Source organism: Podarcis liolepis (genome assembly GCF_965112155.1).
Source record: "Podarcis liolepis genome assembly, chromosome: 2".
Lineage (NCBI taxonomy): Eukaryota > Metazoa > Chordata > Lepidosauria > Squamata > Lacertidae > Podarcis > Podarcis liolepis.
The window spans coordinates 117,335,368-117,355,466 of NC_139555.1; the positions used below are offsets into that span (position 1 = coordinate 117,335,368).

General features: G+C 47.7%; 2 protein-coding genes across 6 annotated transcripts in view; one reads left to right on the forward strand and one right to left on the reverse strand.

Moving 5' to 3' along the window:
* LOC310701487 (E3 ubiquitin-protein ligase TRIM11-like) overlaps positions 1 to 6,022 on the forward strand; it is a 67,041-nt gene extending 61,019 nt beyond the window's left edge. For 2 of the 4 annotated variants that reach the window (XM_083492433.1, XM_083492432.1), the window contains exons 5-9: positions 360 to 382; positions 1,149 to 1,267; positions 2,075 to 2,107; positions 3,617 to 3,646; positions 5,444 to 6,022. In XM_083492433.1, coding sequence (XP_083348559.1) covers positions 360 to 382; positions 1,149 to 1,267; positions 2,075 to 2,107; positions 3,617 to 3,646; positions 5,444 to 5,961 — 723 coding nt within the window. In that variant the 3' untranslated portion in view covers positions 5,962 to 6,022. The remainder of the gene's footprint in view (positions 1 to 359; positions 383 to 1,148; positions 1,268 to 2,074; positions 2,108 to 3,616; positions 3,647 to 5,443) is intronic. The other 2 variants (XM_083492435.1, XM_083492436.1) reach the window with 1 other exon arrangement.
* LOC310701214 (uncharacterized protein) lies at positions 6,011 to 15,331 on the reverse strand. 2 transcript variants are annotated; one of them, XM_083491736.1, is made up of 7 exons: positions 14,868 to 15,331; positions 13,205 to 14,033; positions 11,650 to 11,773; positions 10,929 to 11,011; positions 10,065 to 10,191; positions 9,025 to 9,105; positions 6,011 to 7,298 (listed from the first exon to the last, which is right to left on the reverse strand). In XM_083491736.1, exons 2-7 carry the CDS (start codon positions 13,856 to 13,858, stop codon positions 6,094 to 6,096), a joined length of 2,274 nt encoding a protein of 757 aa, XP_083347862.1. In that variant the 5' UTR covers positions 13,859 to 14,033; positions 14,868 to 15,331; the 3' UTR covers positions 6,011 to 6,093. The 2 variants fall into 2 exon arrangements, with proteins under 2 accessions (XP_083347862.1, XP_083347863.1); XM_083491737.1 differs by lacking the exon at positions 9,025 to 9,105.
* Between the last annotated feature and the right edge of the window lie 4,768 nt (positions 15,332 to 20,099).

The following is a 20,099-nucleotide window of genomic DNA, read 5'->3' on the forward strand; positions in this document are numbered from 1 at the left end:
TTTTCTGCTGCAGGTGCTTTTTTTTACTTCCAGATGGAAAACAGAATTTGAAATTTGGGGACTGGGACAGTGCCCTGGCAGGATTATCCTGTAGGCTTACATATGTCTGAATAGCACAATGCAAACTGGATAAAAGTTATTAAAATATGGAAATGTGGAGATCTTGAAATCAGAACAGTTAATAATTTTACACTGGGAAAATAAAAGCTGTGAGAAACCAAAACGGGCTGATTCCGCCATCCCTCCCCAAAACCTTGGCATGTGCCAGGCAGACTGACATCTGAGGACCCAGGGTCTGAGGGGGTCTTCCTAGTGTGGCCTGTGGTGTGCAGTGAATTCCCTTCTCTTTTTCCCTCTAGGATGTGAGAAGGACCTTGCAGAGGTAAGTGGATCTGGCTCATTTCCATTAGCATCACTCCATGATTCCAGGATGCAAGAACCTCAGACATGGCCCTCCAGGGGCTGCAGGGGGGAGACTGGAGGACTCACTCCCTGCAGCATCTCGCAGGTAAAAGAAGGGGACCCTCTTCTGGACTTGTGGCCCCCCAATTCTCCCTCCAAGGTTCAAGGTCAACTGCCTCCTCCCTCCCTCCCCACATCCCTTCACAAAGGGATGGGGGCTCTTTTCGTTCTCTTGCACTTTCTGTCCATAGACTTTTTGGTAATTTCAAACATCTAGAAGAGAAAGTGCCAAAGATGCTTGGGAAGAGCTCAGGATGTAGCAACAGATTTCAATGTCCAAGTAGCATCTTCTCTAAGTAGCAGCCACCCAATTCTTGGCAGCTTGGGACATCACTCACATCCTCTGGAGAAGCTCAGGGAGGGAGGGAGTGCAGGCATTCCACTTCAGGGGTCTCGTTCTTAAGCCCTGGCACCTTCCCAGAAAGTTGTTAGGGGGCAACACTGTTTGAAGCCATGGGAGCCCTCCGGTGGTGTCGCTTGGGGTTACATCTTGTCCCTTGTGCTGTTTAGCATCCTTACAAAGCCACTGACCAGGGCTTGGAGGTGGGTGTCAAGAGATGAAGCTGAATCCTGAAAATTACCTGTTGGGAAATGAACTTCAACTTTGTTCATGTTATTAAGATCTCCTGCAAGAATTAGGGAGATGGGGCCACAATGGGGCCATTCACTGTTTTTCTTTTCACCAGGTATGAGGAAAGAGAGAGTCCAGAGAAGCCACTGGCTTTCCCTCCAGAGCTGAGGAACAGGATCTTGGAATCCTGTGATCTAAATCACCTTGTGGAGAATAGAATGAATCTATGGGAAGGTAATGAAAAATGGCTGCCAGGATTTCACACTGGGAATTCTGTTTCTTCTTCAGAACTGAACATGCCGGGCTCTTATTGCATGGAATTGAGTAACCCCAGGATAGCTTCCTTCTTGGTGCTCCAGCCTTCATTTCCTGTCCCCCAGAATGGCCCATGTATATTGTGATGCTGGATCCTGTAAAGAAAGCCTGAACCAGAGTGTAGAGCAAAGTCAGGATTTTTTCCTCCCATGTGCTTCTGTTTACAGTTATACGGAACCTCCTTTGCCATGTGGTTCCCTGTCTGCACAATCTGGGGTTGTCCTTTTGGAGGTTCTCCTGCTCTGAATGGAGTCAAGGGGCATTAAGAAGCCCCCAGTTCCCCCTCTGCCTCCTGCTCAGGCTTCTTTCTCAGCCGTGGAGCCAAGGCCTGAGCCGTCTCCTCCTCAGACGTCCCCCTGCAGCTGCCATATCTAGGGCTTCGGCCTTCAAGATCTCCTGAGAGTTCCCCCATTGAGAGTGGAAGCAAGAGCACATGAGCCCCAAAGGGCACAATTATGCTTGTGAAGAACCTTAAAGATTTGTAGAAGGTTTGTGAGGAAGGGCTTCCTTTTGCCTGAGAGCTCTGCCAGTCCTACAGCAACCTTTGCTTCTACTTATGTTTCACAATTTTGGCTTTAATGATTCCCCCCACCATTCTCATTTAAAGCTTTAGTTGTTTTAATAGCTTCTTCCTATGATTTTCTAGTTTTTGATTATTTTTTGTACGATTTAATTAATATTTAATAATTGTACTTGAATTCACTTTATATCTTTTTGCTTCCTCAGATGCTGTGTTATTCAGAAAGCAGCTTCAGAAAGGTAAATTTCCAGGGGAGGAACAATTTCATAGGAGGGATGGGGACTGATATTTCATGGGTGTTGAACCGTCTGTTCTGCAGACTTTGGGACCCCCATCAATGGCGTCACTCAGGGATACAGTCCTCTAGTGGTGTTTGGGTTCTTTGTCTGTCCCATGAATGAACTGGGAGGGAGGTTGAAGGCTTGGATTGGGGGCAGAGCTTGTCCCTGAGAAGAACCTGCACACCAGTCATCTGTTCCTTTCCTGCCTATAGACTAGTATCCTGGTTTCCCCCTTAAGTTTATAGATTTTGCTTTCTTTTCATAAAAGCGGAAAAGCCTCAGAGCCTTACAATATGTTACAAAAGCCCTTAAGGAGAATCCTGCAGGGTTAGTCCAATGTGGAACGCCCTGTGGAACCCCCTCCCACCAGATGTCAAAGAGAACAACAACTACCAGACTTTTAGAAGACATCTGAAGGCAGCCCTGTTTAGGGAAGCTTTTAATGTTTGATGTATCACAGTATTTTAATATTCTTTTGGAAGCCACCCAGAGTGGCTGGGGAAACCCAGCCAGATGGGCGGGGTATAAATATATTATTATTATTATTATTATTATTATTATTATTATTATTATTATTATTATTTCCGTTTTGTTGAGTTCTCATGTATAAGGAATCTCCCTTGCATTTTGTTATCCCTCCACATAATCTGAGGATGTTATTTTGGGGTTTCTCTTGATTTGCTTGGATTTCTCCCTTGTGAAGTGTGTTAAAAGGGGCACCCGCAACCACCCAGTCCCTCCTCCACCTCCTACCCAGGCTGGCTGGTCTCCCAGCAGCAGAGGAAGGCCTGAGCCGCCTCTTCCTCAGAGTTTCAACCTCACCAGCCATTTCTCGTGCTTCAGCCATCCCCATCTCCTCAGAGTTCCCACAATTCTTATGAGATCAGCCCCATTCCATGAGAGAAGACTTCCCATTGCACGAGACCCTTGGAATTACATGGCAAAGCTCTGCAGCTTCTTCTTCCGCAATCTGGTTTGTCAGCATACTTGGAAATTCCAGTTTCAACAGCTTTTCCCCACCAGTTTACTTGGGGCAGATGTTAAACCTTTCTTCATCCATCCAGTTCAGACCCCCATTTCATTTGTGGATTTTGAATGATTGTATTCCGCCATTTCCTAGTATGGTTTACCATTTCTCATATTCCCATGAAATCATGGATTAGCAGTGTTTGAAAGGATCCCAAAGATCATGTAGTCCAGTCCCCTGCAATGCAGGAATCACAGCTAGACACGTTAGTTGTTTTAATTCCTTTGCCTAGTGATACTACATTCTCAAGAATAGTCTTTTGGAGAATATTTAACATCACTACTTAGGCCTACAGCTGTCATCTTTGCATGATTTAATATTTTGCCTGAAATAAGGAAACAACTGATGATATGTTATAGTTATGTTTTGTAAAAAATATTTTTGTTTTGTTTTTAACTATTGCATTGCAGCCTATTAAGCCTGTCTTTTTGCTTCCTCAGATGTTCAGTCATTCAGAAATCTTCAGAGAGGTAAATTTCACATGGAGACCCCAATTCACAGGAGGGGGGACTAGTGTTTCATGGGGGTCAAGAGTCTCTTCTGTACAGCTTGACTCTGGCCCTGCTGTTTGTACCACAAAGGAAGAGAGGGTGGACTTGAAGGTGCAGAAGGGGGGGGAGAGAAATTGCCCAGAAGGATCAGATAAAAGAGGGAAGAGTTTCATTCCTGCCTAGAGAGAGTTGGGTTCCTTTTCCATGTGACCTTTTTCAGGACTGGTTGCCACATGTCCTCTTTTTCTCAGACAGGTCCTCCATTTTCATGATTAAAATTTCTCCCCTGGGCGGATTTTTAAAATTTGGCAAAATGTCTCAAGTTGCTTGGTTTGGTTTACAGTAACCCGTGAAAAAATTTCTAGTGCATTAGACTCAGATCTAAGGCACCCAGCTAAGCTAGCCTAGAGCAGAGAATCGCAACAGAGCAGCATCTTAAGCTAGCCACATCCTGTATAAAACCCTTGTCTTGTGGCTGAACTAAAAGGACGCTGGCCCAGCTACAAGATCTTGGAGAAGGAGTCCGGGAGGGCGAGAGTTAACACCCCCCTGCCCTTAAGGAAAGTCCATATGTACATGTTTAACAGTTTAATAAATTGTTCTGTGCACACTTGCGTTCACAAAGATGGGAACATGAGCCCAAATATTTTCATGTGGCAAGCGAGGGAGCAATTTGTATTATTATTATTATTATTCTCTGGTTGTTGAAAGTTCAGAACATTGCTACTAGCAGTATATCACAGCTGTGAAAGCCTACATAGAGTAGGGGTATTTAAAATGAGTGTCGTCTTAGCGATCCATGGTTAAGAGTAGAAGTTGGCAAATGTGTCCTCTTTTTTGCTCTTCAAAATATGGCAACTCTACACTTGCCTATCATGACTGCCTTAGCCCCTGACTGGTAACTTTTTGAGTTATTCCTCCTTTCCAGCAGGGAATTAGTCTTATGGTATATATTAAATTCAAAAGAGATGCATGGAATAAGCAGTCCTTTGTAAAATTGTGGGCACGAAGGCCCAGAATCAGTGGCGTAGCGTGGGTTGTCAGCACCCGGGGCAAGGCAAGTAATTTGCGCCCCCTAACCCGTGGATTTGTGCCCCCTAACCCTAACCCCCAGATGTTGCGCCCGGTGCGGCCGGCCCCCCCTGCACCCCCCACGCTACGCCACTGCCCAGAATGTGACCCCCGCAAAAGTGAGGGGACACCTATACAGTATGTGATTTTGTGTTGTATTTTTATGCTGTGAACCACCCTGAGACCTATGGATGAAGGGCAGTAGGCAAATGTCACTATATTATTATTATTATTATTATTATTATTATTATTATTATTATTACAGTGGGGTCCTCATCCCCCACCCCAACCAGAGGTCCCCAAAGGCCATTTCCCACAGAGATTGTCAGAGGAAAGCAGCTTCTCTCCTCTCCTGCCTCCTCCAATTCTCCCTTTCCCCTTAGATAACACAGAAGAGATGAGTAAAAGGTTTCCTGGGTGGTTTTTCCTTTTAGAAAATGCCTGGGATGAGAGGAGGGCAGGCACAATACACATCTGATATAAGAAAGTGAAGGGATCTGATTTAAAAACCATCAAGGAAGATATTTATTCTGATGAGAGTCTGCAAGGAGGAGTCTCGTCTAGCATGCGATGCAAAGAAATCCCCTTGATCTGAAAGGGAATCTGGGTTTTTTGGTTGTTTTTTATTTATTTATCAAGGTGTCCATTTCTGTCTCTCAGCTGACTCTGCCTAATCTTCCCTTTCCCTCATCTTCTTCCCAACAGCAAATGTCACTCTGGATCCAGACACAGCCCATCCTGAACTCATCCTGTCCGAGGATCGGAAAAGCCTGAGTAGGGGAGACAAACCTCAAGCCCTGCCTGACAATCCTGAGAGATTCAGCCACGAGATTAATGTGTTGGGAAGTCAGGAATTCACAGCAGGCAGACATTTCTGGGAAGTCACTGTGGAAAGTGGGGAATTGTGGGCTTTGGGGGTCGCCAGGAAGTCTGTGAGGAGAAAGGGCAGCTTCTCCATATTCCCCAAGGAGGGGATCTGGGCTGTGGGGAAGAGGGGAGAGAAGTACTTTGCCTGCACCTCCCCTTATTACTCTCTTCTGTCTCTGAGTGAGAAGCCCAGGGGGATCCGGGTGACTCTGGACTATGAAGGGGGGCGTGTGTCTTTTTCTGACGCTGACTTAGGATCCGAACTCTACACGTTCTCAGGAGCCTCGTTCTCTGCAGAGACCCTCCTCCCTTTCTTTTGTCTGAGGGGAAAGAAAACCGACCTCATTATCTCCTGAGGAGACTAAATCTGCCTTTCGGGCCCAGCAGGAGTTCCTCTCCAGACCAGAGTTTGGCTTCCCCACTGCAAATCAGGATGTAACCAACACTTCTCCCTCTTCTTTCTGTGGAATGTGGCATTTTCAAGAATATTAGCTGGACGTCTTCCCTAAATGAATTATCCGGTGTCTGATGAATGCCTTCTTCTGAATGAAGCTTTTCCCACACTCAGGACATTCATAAGGCTTCTCCTCCGCGTGGGTCCTTTGGTGTTTGATCAGCGTATCTCGCCGAGAAAAGTTCTTCCCGCACTCAGGGCATTCGTGAGGCTTCTCTCCTGTGTGAATCTTCTGGTGGTCAATCAACCTGCAAGGGTGATGGAAACTTTTCCCGCACTCGAGGCATTCATAAGGCTTCTCCCCTGTGTGGGTTCTCTGGTGCTTGATCAGCGTATCCCGCCGGGAGAAGTTTTTCCCACACTCGGGACATTTGTGGGGTTTCTCCCCTGTGTGCGTCTTCTGGTGTTCAATTAAGTTGCACGGGTGGTTGAAGTTTCTCCCGCAATCGGGGCACTCGTACGGCTTCTCCCCTGTGTGGGTCCTCCGGTGATTGAGTAAAGTATCTCTCCGGGAAAAGCTTTTCCCGCAGTCCGGGCATTCGTGAGGTTTCTCTCCCGTGTGCGTCTTCTGGTGCCTCTTCAAATGGAGTTGCCACCGGAAGCCTTTCCCGCACTGGGAGCATTGATACGGCCTCTCTCCGGTGTGGATTCGCAGGTGACTCACCAAATTGGTCCTCTGGCTGAAGCTCTTCCCACAGTGGGAGCACTTGTGAGGTTTCTCCTGGGTGTGGATCCGTCGATGCCGCATCAGAGTCGCTCTGTAACTGAACCCCTTCCTGCACTCGGGACACTCGTATGGTTTCTCTTCCATGAGGCCGCTCTGATGGCGCACCCAGATCTCTCGCTGGGGAAAGGGCTTCTCGGCCTCAGACCCTTCGCACAGTTCCTCTCCCATGTGCCTCCTCTGGTGTTCAGCCAGGGCGGATCCTCCCCGGAAGCTCTCCCCGCGCACGGGGCATTCGTAAGGACCTTCTTCTGCATTTAGCGTACCCAGACCCAAACTGTGCTGGTTGTTCCTCCCGTGATTTGAGGAGAAGGGCTTTTCCACTCCAAACTGTGTTGTGTTTTCACTAATGGGAACTTCTGGGAGATTGCTGTATTCCTTTGTTTCCTGGTGTCCTTTGGACTCACGCTTTTGCTCTGCAATCTCAGCTAAACAAGGAACGTTCCCCTGGGACATTCCCTCTGGCACAGCTTCCCCTGGGTGGGAACTCTCCATCTTGATCTCTCTCCTTTTACCTGCAAGTGGTGGTGAAACGAAAAACATTTTTTATAAAAATTATTGAAACTAGATGCCCAAGGGAAACCCAGAGCAGAAGAGCCTTCTCCCCTTCTAGAGTCTCCAGCAACCGGTATTCAGAAACGGTATTCTGTTAAAGCCCTCCAGGTTTAATATTCATAATGGTCAAGATGGTACTAAGCAATCATATCTTGGGAAGAGCCCCATAACTCGGGTGCCACCATGTAAAAGGCTCTGTCTCCAGCGGCAAAGCACATGCACTGCATGCAGAAGCACATCCCATAGGACCACTGGTCCATCGAGGTCAGTATTTCCCCCACTGACTGGCAGTGGCTCTGCAGGGTCTTCAGGCAAGGGCATTGCTAGCCATACCTGGAGATGTCCTGGCCAGGGATGATGGGAGTTGTAGTCTTAAATGGACAGAGGGCACCAGGTGGGCAAGGCTGGAAGGGGCTGATTCTATCTCAAATTCTTTGCCAGCAGGCTAAAAATGGATTAAGTTAAAATTAGCAAGCAGACTTTTAGGAGTTTCTTCACGGAATCAAGTTGAGGAGACTAAATCAGAACTCCTGTGGATTTAGAGCAGCAGATTTCTTTTTTTCCAATTCAAAAATATCAAGGAAGCCTATGAATGAAAATGGTACCACAACATACTAGGTGTTTGTGTGTGTGTAAAAAGCTACTTTACAACTTCTGCCAACTATGATCAGAACCAAGCAAATATCCCAGATGTTGGATCCATAGTCCCTGCTACCTTTTAACAAAAAATTAAGGGAGACCTGTTTTATTATCTGAATTACACCTTAGCACTCGCCCCTTTAACAAAAGTGGACTTCAAATCCTTCATGGCTTCTTCATTGGTAAGCGACATGTGACTGATCACTAGAGCTCTCCTTATCCAGACTCCACAGCGACAGTCACTGCTCTTTTGATCAGACATGGATTTAACATGCCCCAAACTTTTCTTCTTTTTTTGCAGAGAGAGGCAATACTAAGGATGACTGTCCTGTGAGCCCTAAACACCTCCTAGCCTAAGGTCTCCCAATGAATCTCACCTCTTCACAACCCCCTGATGACTCGGCCAAGTGAGCAAACATGGCTGTTTGTTCCACAAATAAAATTTTTTTGGGGGGGTGAACTTCTGCATTGTCAGGAAACTTAGGTGATCCACACTGAACAATGACAGTTATCAGGGGATCCCGATTATCACTGTCTACTCCCGCCACAGATTCCTGAAGGGAGTCTCTCTAACTTTGGGTTATAAGTATGGAAAAAGAGCTCTGCTGGAACAGGCCAAAGGCCCACGGAGTCCAACATGCTCTTCTTCCAGGGGCCGACAACACCCTCCCCACTTGTGATTCTCAGCAATGGGCATTCAGAGGCATCTCCCCCCCGCCCCACTCAAGAGCACAGGTGAGAAATAGGGTCATCCTCCATGAACTTGTCCTAAGGCCAGCCAAATGCGTGGCTACAGTTATCTTTTGTGGCAGCAAATCCCACTGTTTAAGGATGCAGCCTGTGAAGAAGTCCTTTCTCATGTCAGTCCTGAATCTTTAAAAGTATTTTTTAGCCTGGGGGGGAGCAGTCAGGGGGAGGTATCGGCTGTGGCCCTTGCCATAGCACAGTGGCCCCCGGCAGCTGCCAAAGAAAGTCAGGTGCCATTAGCATGCAGAGCTCTTCTCAAACTGCAAGCGTCACCCAGCAGATTTCACCAGCCTCCTTTAGCTGGCTCTGGTTCCTGCAAGAACATCTTCCCCCCCTTTTCCGTTTGGAAGGAAAGGTCCAGTTTGGGAATCAGAAGCCCCTCTGGGGATGGGAAGAGAGAGAGAGGGGGGGAGAGAGAGGGAGGGAGGGAGAGAGAATTATTATTTGCAGAATCTGGATCCAAGTAATATTCCTGGAATTTAGTCTATTCTGGACACTGGACGCATTTCTTTTTGACATATTCATCCCCCTTCTTCAAAAAAAGAAAAAAGTAAGAGATAAATATGAAAAGAACAACAGAAAATTAAACAGTTATATACTGCTGTGCTATAACTTGTATTTATTTCTTACTTGATTGACATGCAGAACAGGGCTTATGAAGTAGGGATACTTATTTTGGTTTGTGGTTTTCAATGAGTATAGACTTATGGACTAAGTTGTTGAATTTTTATCTCCTCATATAAGAATAAAAAAGAAAAATAAACAGATTGTTTTCGTAAACAGTATCCCAGCAGAGTGCATTTAAATCATTCAGTACACACACATGTACGTGCGTGGATACATACATTCACCCAAAAGACAGATTTTTATTGTTTATGGGACACAACCTAGCCAAAATCTTTTAAATCCCACTAATTTCAAAGGGAAGAAACCTAAGCTGCACTCCCAAACTATGTTTATTGGGGGGGTAAGACGCACTGGAGGCACAAGACTTGCCTCTTAGTAAACATGCTTGAATCGTATCCAATGGGCCCTGGTAGAGGTGAGTATGAAAAGAAAGTGCTGCAGTCTCCCAGTGGGGCTGACCCCTTGGAAACACGCTTAGGATTCCAGCCTGAAATGTTTGTGGGGTTTGCTGCAATTCTCACCCCACCTACCTGGGAGAAAGCACCCCTGGAACTTACTTCTGAGTAGACCTAGTTAGGGAACCTTCAACCCTCAGATGTTGCTGAACTACAAATCCCATCATCCTTGGCCATGCTTGCTGGGGCTGATGGGAGATGTGGCTCAGCCCCACCTGGAGGACCATAGATTATCTCCTCTGAAACGCTATTCCTTACCCAGAGAGCCCACAATGCCACAGTTCTCCTCTTTGACTTGCCAGAACATCGTCCTCTGGCCTGGCTGTGTCAGGGATGCCTCCTCCTTGCCAAAAGGCCCCTCCTTCTCCTTGGCGCTCGCTGGGCCCTGAAACAGCCAAACATCCCCCACTCAGGTTCTGCTGTTCCGGAAAATGCCATTTAAAGATGGACGCCCAAGATCCCACACACGCTCCCACTCCCGATTTCGCAATGCCAAGCCTGGTAAAATCAGAGTCCCCAGTCCCATCCATAAGCAGCTACTGAGAGGCAGTGTGGTGTAGTGGTTAGAGTGTGGGACCAGGACCTGGGAGGCCAGGGTTCAAATCCCCTCTTGGGCGTGAAGCTCACTGGTGACCTTGAGCCAGTCACGGGCTCTGCCTAGCCCACCTCACAGGGTGGTTGTTCTGGGGATTATAAGAGGAAGGGGAGAACCTGGAGCTCCTTGGCGTAAAGGCGGGATATAAAGCACTCCATTGTGGGCCCAATTTTATGGAACTCCCTTCCAGATTGTGGTCAGATGGGCCCTTCTCCCTGTTGAACCTACTGAAGACATCATCATCATCATCATCATCATCATCATCATCATCATACTTCCAGGCTTATTTTATATTTTCCACTCTTTTTCATTGTATGGAATACTTTGCACACTGCTTAGAGACAGTGGCGATCAAGCTGTATAGAAATGGCTGAGACAAATTAAACTGGGCTGGGAAGTTGCTCAGTGATGCGGCAAATGCACTCTGCACATGCTCAGGTGCTCTCTGATCCTTAGCTGGGCGTTACATTCGCCCTGCTCAAGGCCTGCCTCTAACCTTGGCTTCCCTCAGGATAACCTTCACTTACCTCAGTCAGCCCAGCTTTGGCCACTTCCAGTCCCTCAGGAGGAAGCAAGGAACAGGGGTGAATTGGGAGCATCGTTCCGTTGGCTGTGAGGGACAGAAGAGAGAACGACGATGGGCTCAGGGACAGGGCACAAGCATTGCATGAAGATCCTGCTCTCCATCCCTGGCACCTCCAGTTAAAAAGCAGCCAGGTAGCAGACGATGGCAAAAGTCCTCTGCTGCAAGACCCCCTGAGAGATGCCACCAGTCAAGACTGGGAGCTGGCCAGGTCCTTTGCGGACTTATTTTCTGGGTTCTGGGGTGCTTCAAGCAGGAGCAGATACACATCTCGGGTGGCATTCAATGAAGCGTACGCCAACTGGGAGGTTTAGGACTGGCACAAGGAGACTTTGCCCCCTTCCTCCCCTTCCTGCCCACCCAGATCTGCTAGGGAAGGTCAGGGGGAAACCCAGAACAGATTTGGGGAGAGGAGAGGGGGAGAATGTTCCGCCACACAAGGAAGGCTCTTCAGAGTCCCAGGAAAACAGGATCCCTTTCAAGTCCCAAGTTGACAGAAACAATGCACAGAAGAAGGTGTTCTGAGAGTCCGATATGCAATTAGGGCATTCCATCACTCTGGAGAATCCACCAAAATCTTGAACCTGCTTACAGGTCCTCTGGAAGACCTCCTCCCAATGCCTGCAGGAGTTTTATCCACTAAACATTTAAAAATAAAGCCTTACCCGGCAAAATCATGTCCTCATCACATTTCAGTGCTGTGGTATCCACGTAGCTTTGTCTCTGGGAGTTGTCTGGCGAAGCCTCACCTGCCTCAAGGGGCCTGGTGGCTGTCCCCTGAGACGGCATCTGAAACACAGGGAGGAAGTCAATGCTGCCTTAAGCCAAAGTCCCTCAGCTGCATCCTAATTTCCCTAGCAGAATGGCTTGTGCAAAAGACGGTACAGAAAGTCAAAATGCTTGTGGGGGCAAACGACCGCCAGCGCTGATCACCCTGCTAGCGAAATTCCCACAGGCTGCCAGTCAGATCCTGGGCCAAGTTCAAAGTCCCATATCCCCCCAAACCAGGTGATTTGAGAGAGGGGCTTATGCCTTGTACACCACGAGATCCCTGCAGTCTGTGGGAGTGTCTCTCCTGCACACCCCAAAAATCTCAGAAGCCCTTTTGCACAGTGACTCTGAGCAGGGCCTTGAGAATGGCTGCCCCTCTTCTATGAAATATCAGACCTGTCAAGATGTGAAAGGCGCCCACTCTCTGCACTTTCTGGAGACATTTTTGCTCCAACAGGCTGGAGAAATAGCTTTTTGCCACAAGGGTCCACTTGGGATGGTTTTTAATGTGTTTGCTGTTCTTGTGATTTAAAACTGTTTTCAATTGCATGTCAATTGCCTTGAAACGGTGGTTTAGTGAGGCAATTAACAAACCGATGGTACTAATAACGATGGTTCCCTTGGCAGATTCCTGCAGCCCACATACTTCCAGTGGCTCCCAAACTTTTGGGGGGCCATCGCCCCTTTTGATTCTATAAATGCAGCCCCTGCGCCCCCTACCCTACCCATAAAAAGCATTATTCAGAACAGCGGTTTGCACAGCCCACTACGGAAGGTAACAGCATAATACAGTGGTATCTCGGGTTACAGACAATTCAGGTTGCAGACACTTCAGGTTACAGACTCCGCTAACCCAGAAATATTACCTCAGGTTAAGAACTTTGCTTCAGGATAAGAACAGAAATCGTGCTATAGCGGCACGGCGGCAGCAGGAGGCCCCATTAGCTAAAGTGGTACCTCAGGTTAAGAACCGTTTCAGCTTAAGAATGGACCTCCAGAACGAATTAAGCTCTTAACCTGAGGTACCACTGCAAAATCCAAAAAGTTCATGATTAATTGCACATTTATTCAGCATCCAGTTGAAACTATTTTAATTTAATGAGTGCAACAAAACTGATGAACTTGTTCCAGTGATGCCAGCTTTTCCAAGTCTGGTAGTCATTTCCATCGCCAGCTCCCCACTGCCCCCCCCCATGTAATGCCCCCTCCCCTTTCCCAGGGGGCAGTACTGCCCACTTTGAGAAGCATTGCTTTAAACACTAGCATGTTTAAATTAAGTGCAGAAACAACCTGGCAGCCAATGCAGCTGTTTTAGGGGTTCTGTGAGTACCAGCGGCAACCCTACCCAGGGATCTGGCCGCTAGTGGTCTCCGAGGGCAGCCCCACGCTCAGCACACGGCAACAACCCAATCTGGAAGTCCCTGGAGAAACTGGATGAAGCGCTCTGACCTGCCACTTCCACGTCTCAGCTTTCAGGAAATCCTCCGCCAGGGCCACGGCTTGGGCGCAGCTCCCTGGCCCCTCTTCCCTGACCCAGCCCTGCAGCTCGTGAGGAAGGATGGCCAGGAACTGCTCCAGGATCAGCAGGTCCATGATCTGCTCCTTGCTGCGTCTCTTCGGCTTCAGCCACCGGTGGCACAGCTCCCACAGCTGCCTATAAACCCTCTGGGGGTCACCGGCCTTCTGGTAGCAGAACTGCCTGAAGTCCCGGCGCTGCGCCTCCATCCTCACAGCATCCTCCCGCAAGACAGCGGCCTTCACTTTCCCATAATCTTCCCTGTCAGCGGCTTCCAGTCTACCCAAAGCCTGTTCCGCAGAGCTGCTCAGCGCAGGCCGGAGCTGGCCCACCCATTCCCCTCTGGGCCATTGGCAGGCTTCGGCAATTTGCTCGAAAGAGGAGAGGAAAGCTCGGACGTTGTCCCGCTGTGTGTCTTCCAGAGGAAGTGGGTTGCCCCACGCCCTCAAGAACTCCTCAGGACGGCGCAACCCCTTCCGCTCTTCTTTGCCTGACCACTCCAGATTCCCCTTCACGCCTTCAGGTAGATCTCCTCCTGCTTCCGGTCTCCCTTCTAGTTCTGGACATGCCGGGTTTGGTTGCTCCATTTTCAGCTCCAGAGGAAGCAGAGGTGACCACCCAATTTTGGGGTGATCCCTGGTCTAAGCTGACCCTCTGGTTTTGTAGACAGGATGGGCTCGGCTTGGGGATCACAGGCAGCTGTGTCCTCAGGGGCCGATCACAGCGCTGGGTGCCCTGCTTTGCACGATGGGGAAGCTCTTCCTACAAGAAAAACGAAAAGTGATGAACACAACTGCACCTTGCTACATGGCAAACTTATTTATTTATATTATATGGCGAGGATTGCTTGGATTCGAGATGAGTTAAGGAAGTTCAAAGAACAACGTTTGTGTCTCCCTCATGCCTCCAGCATTAGTATTATCAAAGCTAATAACGATAACCTGCATCTTATACCCCTTTTAAATGTTTTCGTGTGAGGGGTGGGGAGAGGGGAGGTATTGTTTTGGAGCAGGGTTCTAGTTTTTATCGTTTATTTTGTGCTACTATATCGTATTTTTATGTCGTGAACCGCTCCACAGATGAAGGGGGCCATACAATTTTTTAATAATAATAATAACAGCAACAGAAGTAAAAAATAAAAATAATAGTGGCAACAGCTTGGATTCCCAGACAGAGGCAGATGTTGGCTGTTCAAATTTCAGCAGCACTCTTTGCGAGGCCAAAATTCAGTACACCCCCTGCGCCTCTGCGAGTCTATGACTCTATATGAGGCAGATTTCCATGTTCCCATAAAACGTGCGACTTGCTCAAATCTGCCTGGAAGCAACATTTCTCCGATCTTTTGGATATTGTTCCTTTAAGGTCCCAGATTATCTGCCCTCCTTCCAAGGAAGGGGACCCCCATGCAGTCAGAGACCTGGACACCCCCCTCACTGGGTTTTTTTTTGGGGGGGTGTCGTGGTGGGCTGCAGCTTTCTGCCACTCAGCCTCCTCTGATGTCTCCATTTCCTGGATCTCCATCTTTCTTTTGCACAAAGACCTTTTTTTGGAAGGAAAAATATATATCATTTTTTAAAAAAAAAAAGACAGACTTACCTCTCCCGCAGCCATTCAGAAGCAAAAATCCCTGCAAGAAGAGGAAGCGGTCTTTCTTTGTGGGGGGGAATCCCCACTGACACCCCCACCCGCTTCTCGCGTTTCTGCATTGCTCCCTAGAAGCCCAGATTTTAACCCTTTCGAGTGTTTCAGGGAAAACAAACCCCCCGGAAACAGCGGCCGCGCGAGGGGAGCAACGAAGGGTCCTGGGTCCTGTCAGACTCCGCATTTCTCCTTCCATTCTGCCACCCTCTTCCCACAATTTTTCCGGACACGAAGGGGAAAAGAAGCGATGGAGGAAATGTCCTCCTCCCCATCCCGCGGCTTCATATATTTGTGTCAGTCTGCTGCAAAAGGGCACAGGAGCAGAGGCAGGGGTGGAAGTTGGCAAACCCCTAGCACCGTGTTTGCCAGGGTGAAGTCTTTTTCTGGTGGTTTTATCTGTCTTTTTTTTAAAAAAAACAACGTTTTTCTTGTTTTGTTTTTTTAAGGTGCCATTTGAGTCAAGCGCTGCAAAGGGCACAGGAGCAGAGGGGAAAGTTAGCAGCTCCTAGCGTCCTCTTTGCTACAGAGAAAGCAGATTAGAGTCTGTCGATGGCAGGGACAGAACTGCTCCTGGTTTGGTTTGGTTTTTAATTGACTTGGGAGGTTTTAAAATTAAGATCGGGATGTTAATTAGTTAAAACTATTACCCCCCTCCCAAAAAAATACCACCACTTAACACCAGCAAAAAACAAAAAAAATCAATAATCCAAGGTCAGCTGGTGTACTTTGTTTTTAAAATAAAAATTGTTGAAAGCAACTGTAAAACAGACAAATTCATTTTTATTGATTTAGCTTGTGAATTCATTACCAACAAATATTCTCTAGCTGACAAACACAGTGAAACAGACAAAATCAAGACCAACAAAGGTCCGTATAGTTCAAGCTATGGTTTTCCCAGTAGTGATGTATGGAAGTGAGAGCTGGACCGTAAAGAAGGCTGATTGCCGAAGAATGGATGCTTTTGAATTATGGTGCTGGAGGAGACTCTTGAGAGTCCCATGGACTGCAAGAAGATCAAACGTATCCATTCTTAAGGAAATCAGCCCTGAGTGCTCACTGGAAGGACAGATCCTGATGCTGAGGCTCCAATACTTTGGCCACCTCATGAGAAGAGAAAACTCCCTGGAAAAGACCCTGATGTTGGGAAAGATGGAGGGCACAAGGAGAAGGGGACGACAGAGGATGAGATGGTTGGACAGTGTTATCAAAGTTAACAGCATGAGTTTGACCAAACTGCGGGAGGCAGTGGAAGACAAAGTCTTGCAATAATAAAATCTAGTGATGAGCCAGTGTGGTGTAGTGGTTAAGAGCGGTGGACTCATAATCTGGTGAACCAGGTTCGCTTCCCCGCTCCTCCACATGCAGCTGCTGGGTGACCTTGGGCTAGTCACACTTTTCTGAAGTCTCTCAGCCCCACTCACCTCACAGAGTGTTTGTTGTGGGGGAGGAAGGGAAAGGAGAATGTTAGCCGCTTTGAGACACCTTAGGGTAGTGATAAAGTGGGATATCAAATCCAAAATCCAACATAGACTGGTACAGATAAAAGCCCCAGCTAACAACACTCATCTGCAATTAAAAAACACATAAAAGTGGCTGAATTTCCTCAGTGGGAGACAATGGAGGAGTGCATCTTTGGGAGTGAAGTCCAGCTGTTGGGAGGTTGCCTCGCCCGCTGCGGCTGCGGAGACTGATGCAGGCGAGACATGTTTCGTTGCAGCTGGGGGCATATGAAGGAGTCCTGATGCGTGCTAGAGATACACCATGGCATTTCTCTGTGTTCCTCCCTTTTCTCTGTTACAGGATACACAGGGAAGGCAATTATCTGTCACTTTAGCACCATAGAATATGCTCCTCCTTGACTTCCAACACTACCTTTGTTAAGGTTATATATATACCATACATTTAAATCGGGACACCCTTCCCCCTGAATCCTGGGAACTGTAGTTTTTTTAATATACCGCCGTACCTCGTCAAACGGAATCTGTTCCGGAAGTCCATTCGACTTCCGAAATGTTCAGAAACCAAGGCACAGCTTCTGATTAGTTTCCAATTGTGCAGGAGCACTGGAAACAATAGCGGAAGCCACGCCAGACTTCCAAAAAAAGTTCGAAAACCGGAATGCTTACTTCTGGTCTTTGATTGTTCGGGGGCTGGAATGTTTGACTCCCAAGGCATTTGTGTGTGTATATATAGTTTTATAAGGCTCCTGGGAATTGTAGCTCTGAAGAATAAAGTATCATTTATTCTTTTTTTAGAGGGATGTTTTAAATGTATGCTGTTGTAAAGAGCCACAGTGTGCCAGTGGCGTAGCATGGGTTGTCAGCACCCGGGGCAAGGCAAGTAATTTGCGCCCCCTAACCCATGGATTTGCGCCCCCTAACCCATGGATTTGCGCCCCCTAACCCGTGGATTTGCGCCCCTAACCCTAACCCCCAGATGTTGCGCCCGGTGCGGCCGGCCCCCCTGCACCCCCCATGCTACGCCACTGCAGTGTGCATCTTTTACCGGTAATTCAAAAAACAAAAGCATTCCCTCTCTCTTCCCACCCTCAGCCAGGCTCCGCCCATCAACAAGGGAAGGAGCCTACAGTCACATGGGCAGGAAAGAAAATCTTACTTAGCTCCTGTCCTCGTGCAGTGTGGAAATAAAGCATGTGAAGGCCGTCTCCCACCGCACAAACCTGATGCCAAGCTACCCAGCATGCTGAGAGGAAGGTGACTGACTGACTTGTGGCAAGGCAAGGGTGAGTTCATATTGTGACAAGCTAGAGTTTTGAAACAGAATCCCATTTTTTAGAGTTTGGGCAAATGGCATCAGGACTTAATAAGCCAGGATGTGAAGGAGACTTTTGTGCGCAGACACAGCAAGCTAGCTTCAAGCAAGCTAGCCAAGAGGAGAGTCTTCACCAGGTTCCCGTTTCCATCCGAAGCAGGAAGCTGTGGTTAAAAAGGCTCCGCAGCAGTTGAAAAGAAATAACAAAACTTCAGTTAAAAACCAGTGGTATACTCACACACACGTGTGTGTCATAGCCATGGAGAAGAAGATCTAAATCATCCTGTTGTGGCAAGACCACCTGGAAGAATTTTACCCTCATGATTTCTATATAATCATATATCCATATATAACCATATATCCTAAACATGATTTTTATATATCCATGTATCCTTCTTGTTGTTTAGTCGTTTAGTCCTGTCCGACTCTTCGTGACCCCGTGGACCAGAGCACGCCAGGCACTCCTGTCTTCCACTGCCTCCCGCAGTTTGGTCAAACTCATGCTGGTAGCTTCGAGAACACTGTCCAACCATCTCGTCCTCTGTCGTCCCCTTCTCCTTGTGCCCTCCATCTTTCCCAACATCAGGGTCTTTTCCAGGGAGTCTTCTCTCCTCATGAGATGGCCAAAGTATTGGAGCCTCAGCTTCACGATCTGTCCTTCCAGTGAGCACTCAGGGCTGATTTCCTTCAGAATGGATACGTTTGATCTTCTTGCAGTCCATGGGACTCTCAAGAGCCTTGTCGTACTCCTTTCCCAATTATGAACCAATCAGTTGTTCCAAATCCAGTTCTGACTGGAGCTTCTTGTCCCACATAGAGATTTCTCAGGAGACAGATAAGGTGATCAGGCACTCCCATTTCTTTAAGAACTTGCCATAGTATCCTAATGATGTTAAAAATCACTAAGGCTTCAGCAGAGCTAAAAGTGCTTAAATCTCAAGAATCCAAAGTTTCCCCTTTGCCCTCTTTCTCTCTGCCCTGCTACTGTCCTTGAAGGAAACAATAAATCTGATGTGCTGGCATTTTTCTATAGGGAACCTTCGCCAGACTGCTTCTCATGTTCACGAGATGGCGTGGGGGAGTGGTATAGGAAAAAGCAGCCAGCCAGAATACAATGTGGTGGGGGTTATTCAGGCTTCAATGGTCAAATAGGTTTCTTTTCCTCTTTATTGCTGAAAATTAACGCACCATTTGAGAAAAGCAGAAGTATTCTTTACTCAAATTCATCGGGGGCCGCATCAGCAGTTTGGTCACCCTCAAAGGGCCTGCCGCACATGCGCTGTAGGCTGCCGCGCATGCGCTGAAGAGGCGGCTTTCTTGCGTAAAAAAAAAAAGCGAGAATAAAAGGTGAAGGCTGACGGCCGGCGGCGGCTACACAGGCCACATGACGAGGTCTGGCGGGCCGGATTCGGCCCGCGGGCCTTGTGTTTGACACCCGTGCTTTACATGGTCAGAAAAAGAGCTTGTGCACACTCATTGGTTTGATTTTTGCTGCAACATACGACTATGTCATGTTTTATGCTGTTTGTAAAGGTAAAGGTAAAGGTACCCCTGACCATTAGGTCCAGTCGTGGCCGACTCTGGGGTTGCGGCGCTCATCTTGCTTTACTGGCCGAGGGAGCCGGCGTACAGCTTCCGGGTCATGCGGCCGGCATGACTAAGCCACTTCTGGCGAACTAGAGCAGCGCACGGAAACGCCGTTGACCTTCCCGCCGGAGCAGTACCTATTTATCTACTTGCACTTTTGACGTGCTTTCGAACTGCTAGGTTGGCAGGAGCAGGGACCGAGCAACGGGAGCTCATTCTGTCGCGGGGATTCGAACCATTCCAACCACCAATCGGCAAGTCCTAGGCTCTGTGGTTTAACTCACAGCACCACCCACGTCCCTTATGCTGTTTGTACTCAGGTATAAAACCCCAATGCACAGGGGCTTCGGCGCCCAGGCTCTGGAAACGATTCCACTGGGTCTTTATAGCTCAGCAATAAACTTTGCCTTCTTTTTCTCCACTGCTGCGTCTGTCGATTCTTGGACACATTTTGAGTGGGCAACAGGTATTCCTTATATACTTGCAACACTGTGATGGCTTTGCTGGTAGAGCATCTCAGGGCTGTGGGTTCGAGCCCCACCTGGGGCAAAATATTTCTACATTGCAAGGGGTTGGGCTAAATGACCGCTGGGGTCCCTTCCAACTCTACAATTCTATGATTCTATGAAGCAATATAGAGCCCAAGGACACACCCACACCATACATTTAAAGCACTGTGATACCATAATAATAATAATAATAATAATAATAATAATAATAATAATAATAATAAATTTATTATTTATACCCTGCCCATCTGGCTGAGTTTCCCCAGCCACTCTGGGCGGCTCCCAATCAAGTGTTAAAAACAGTACAGCATTAAATATT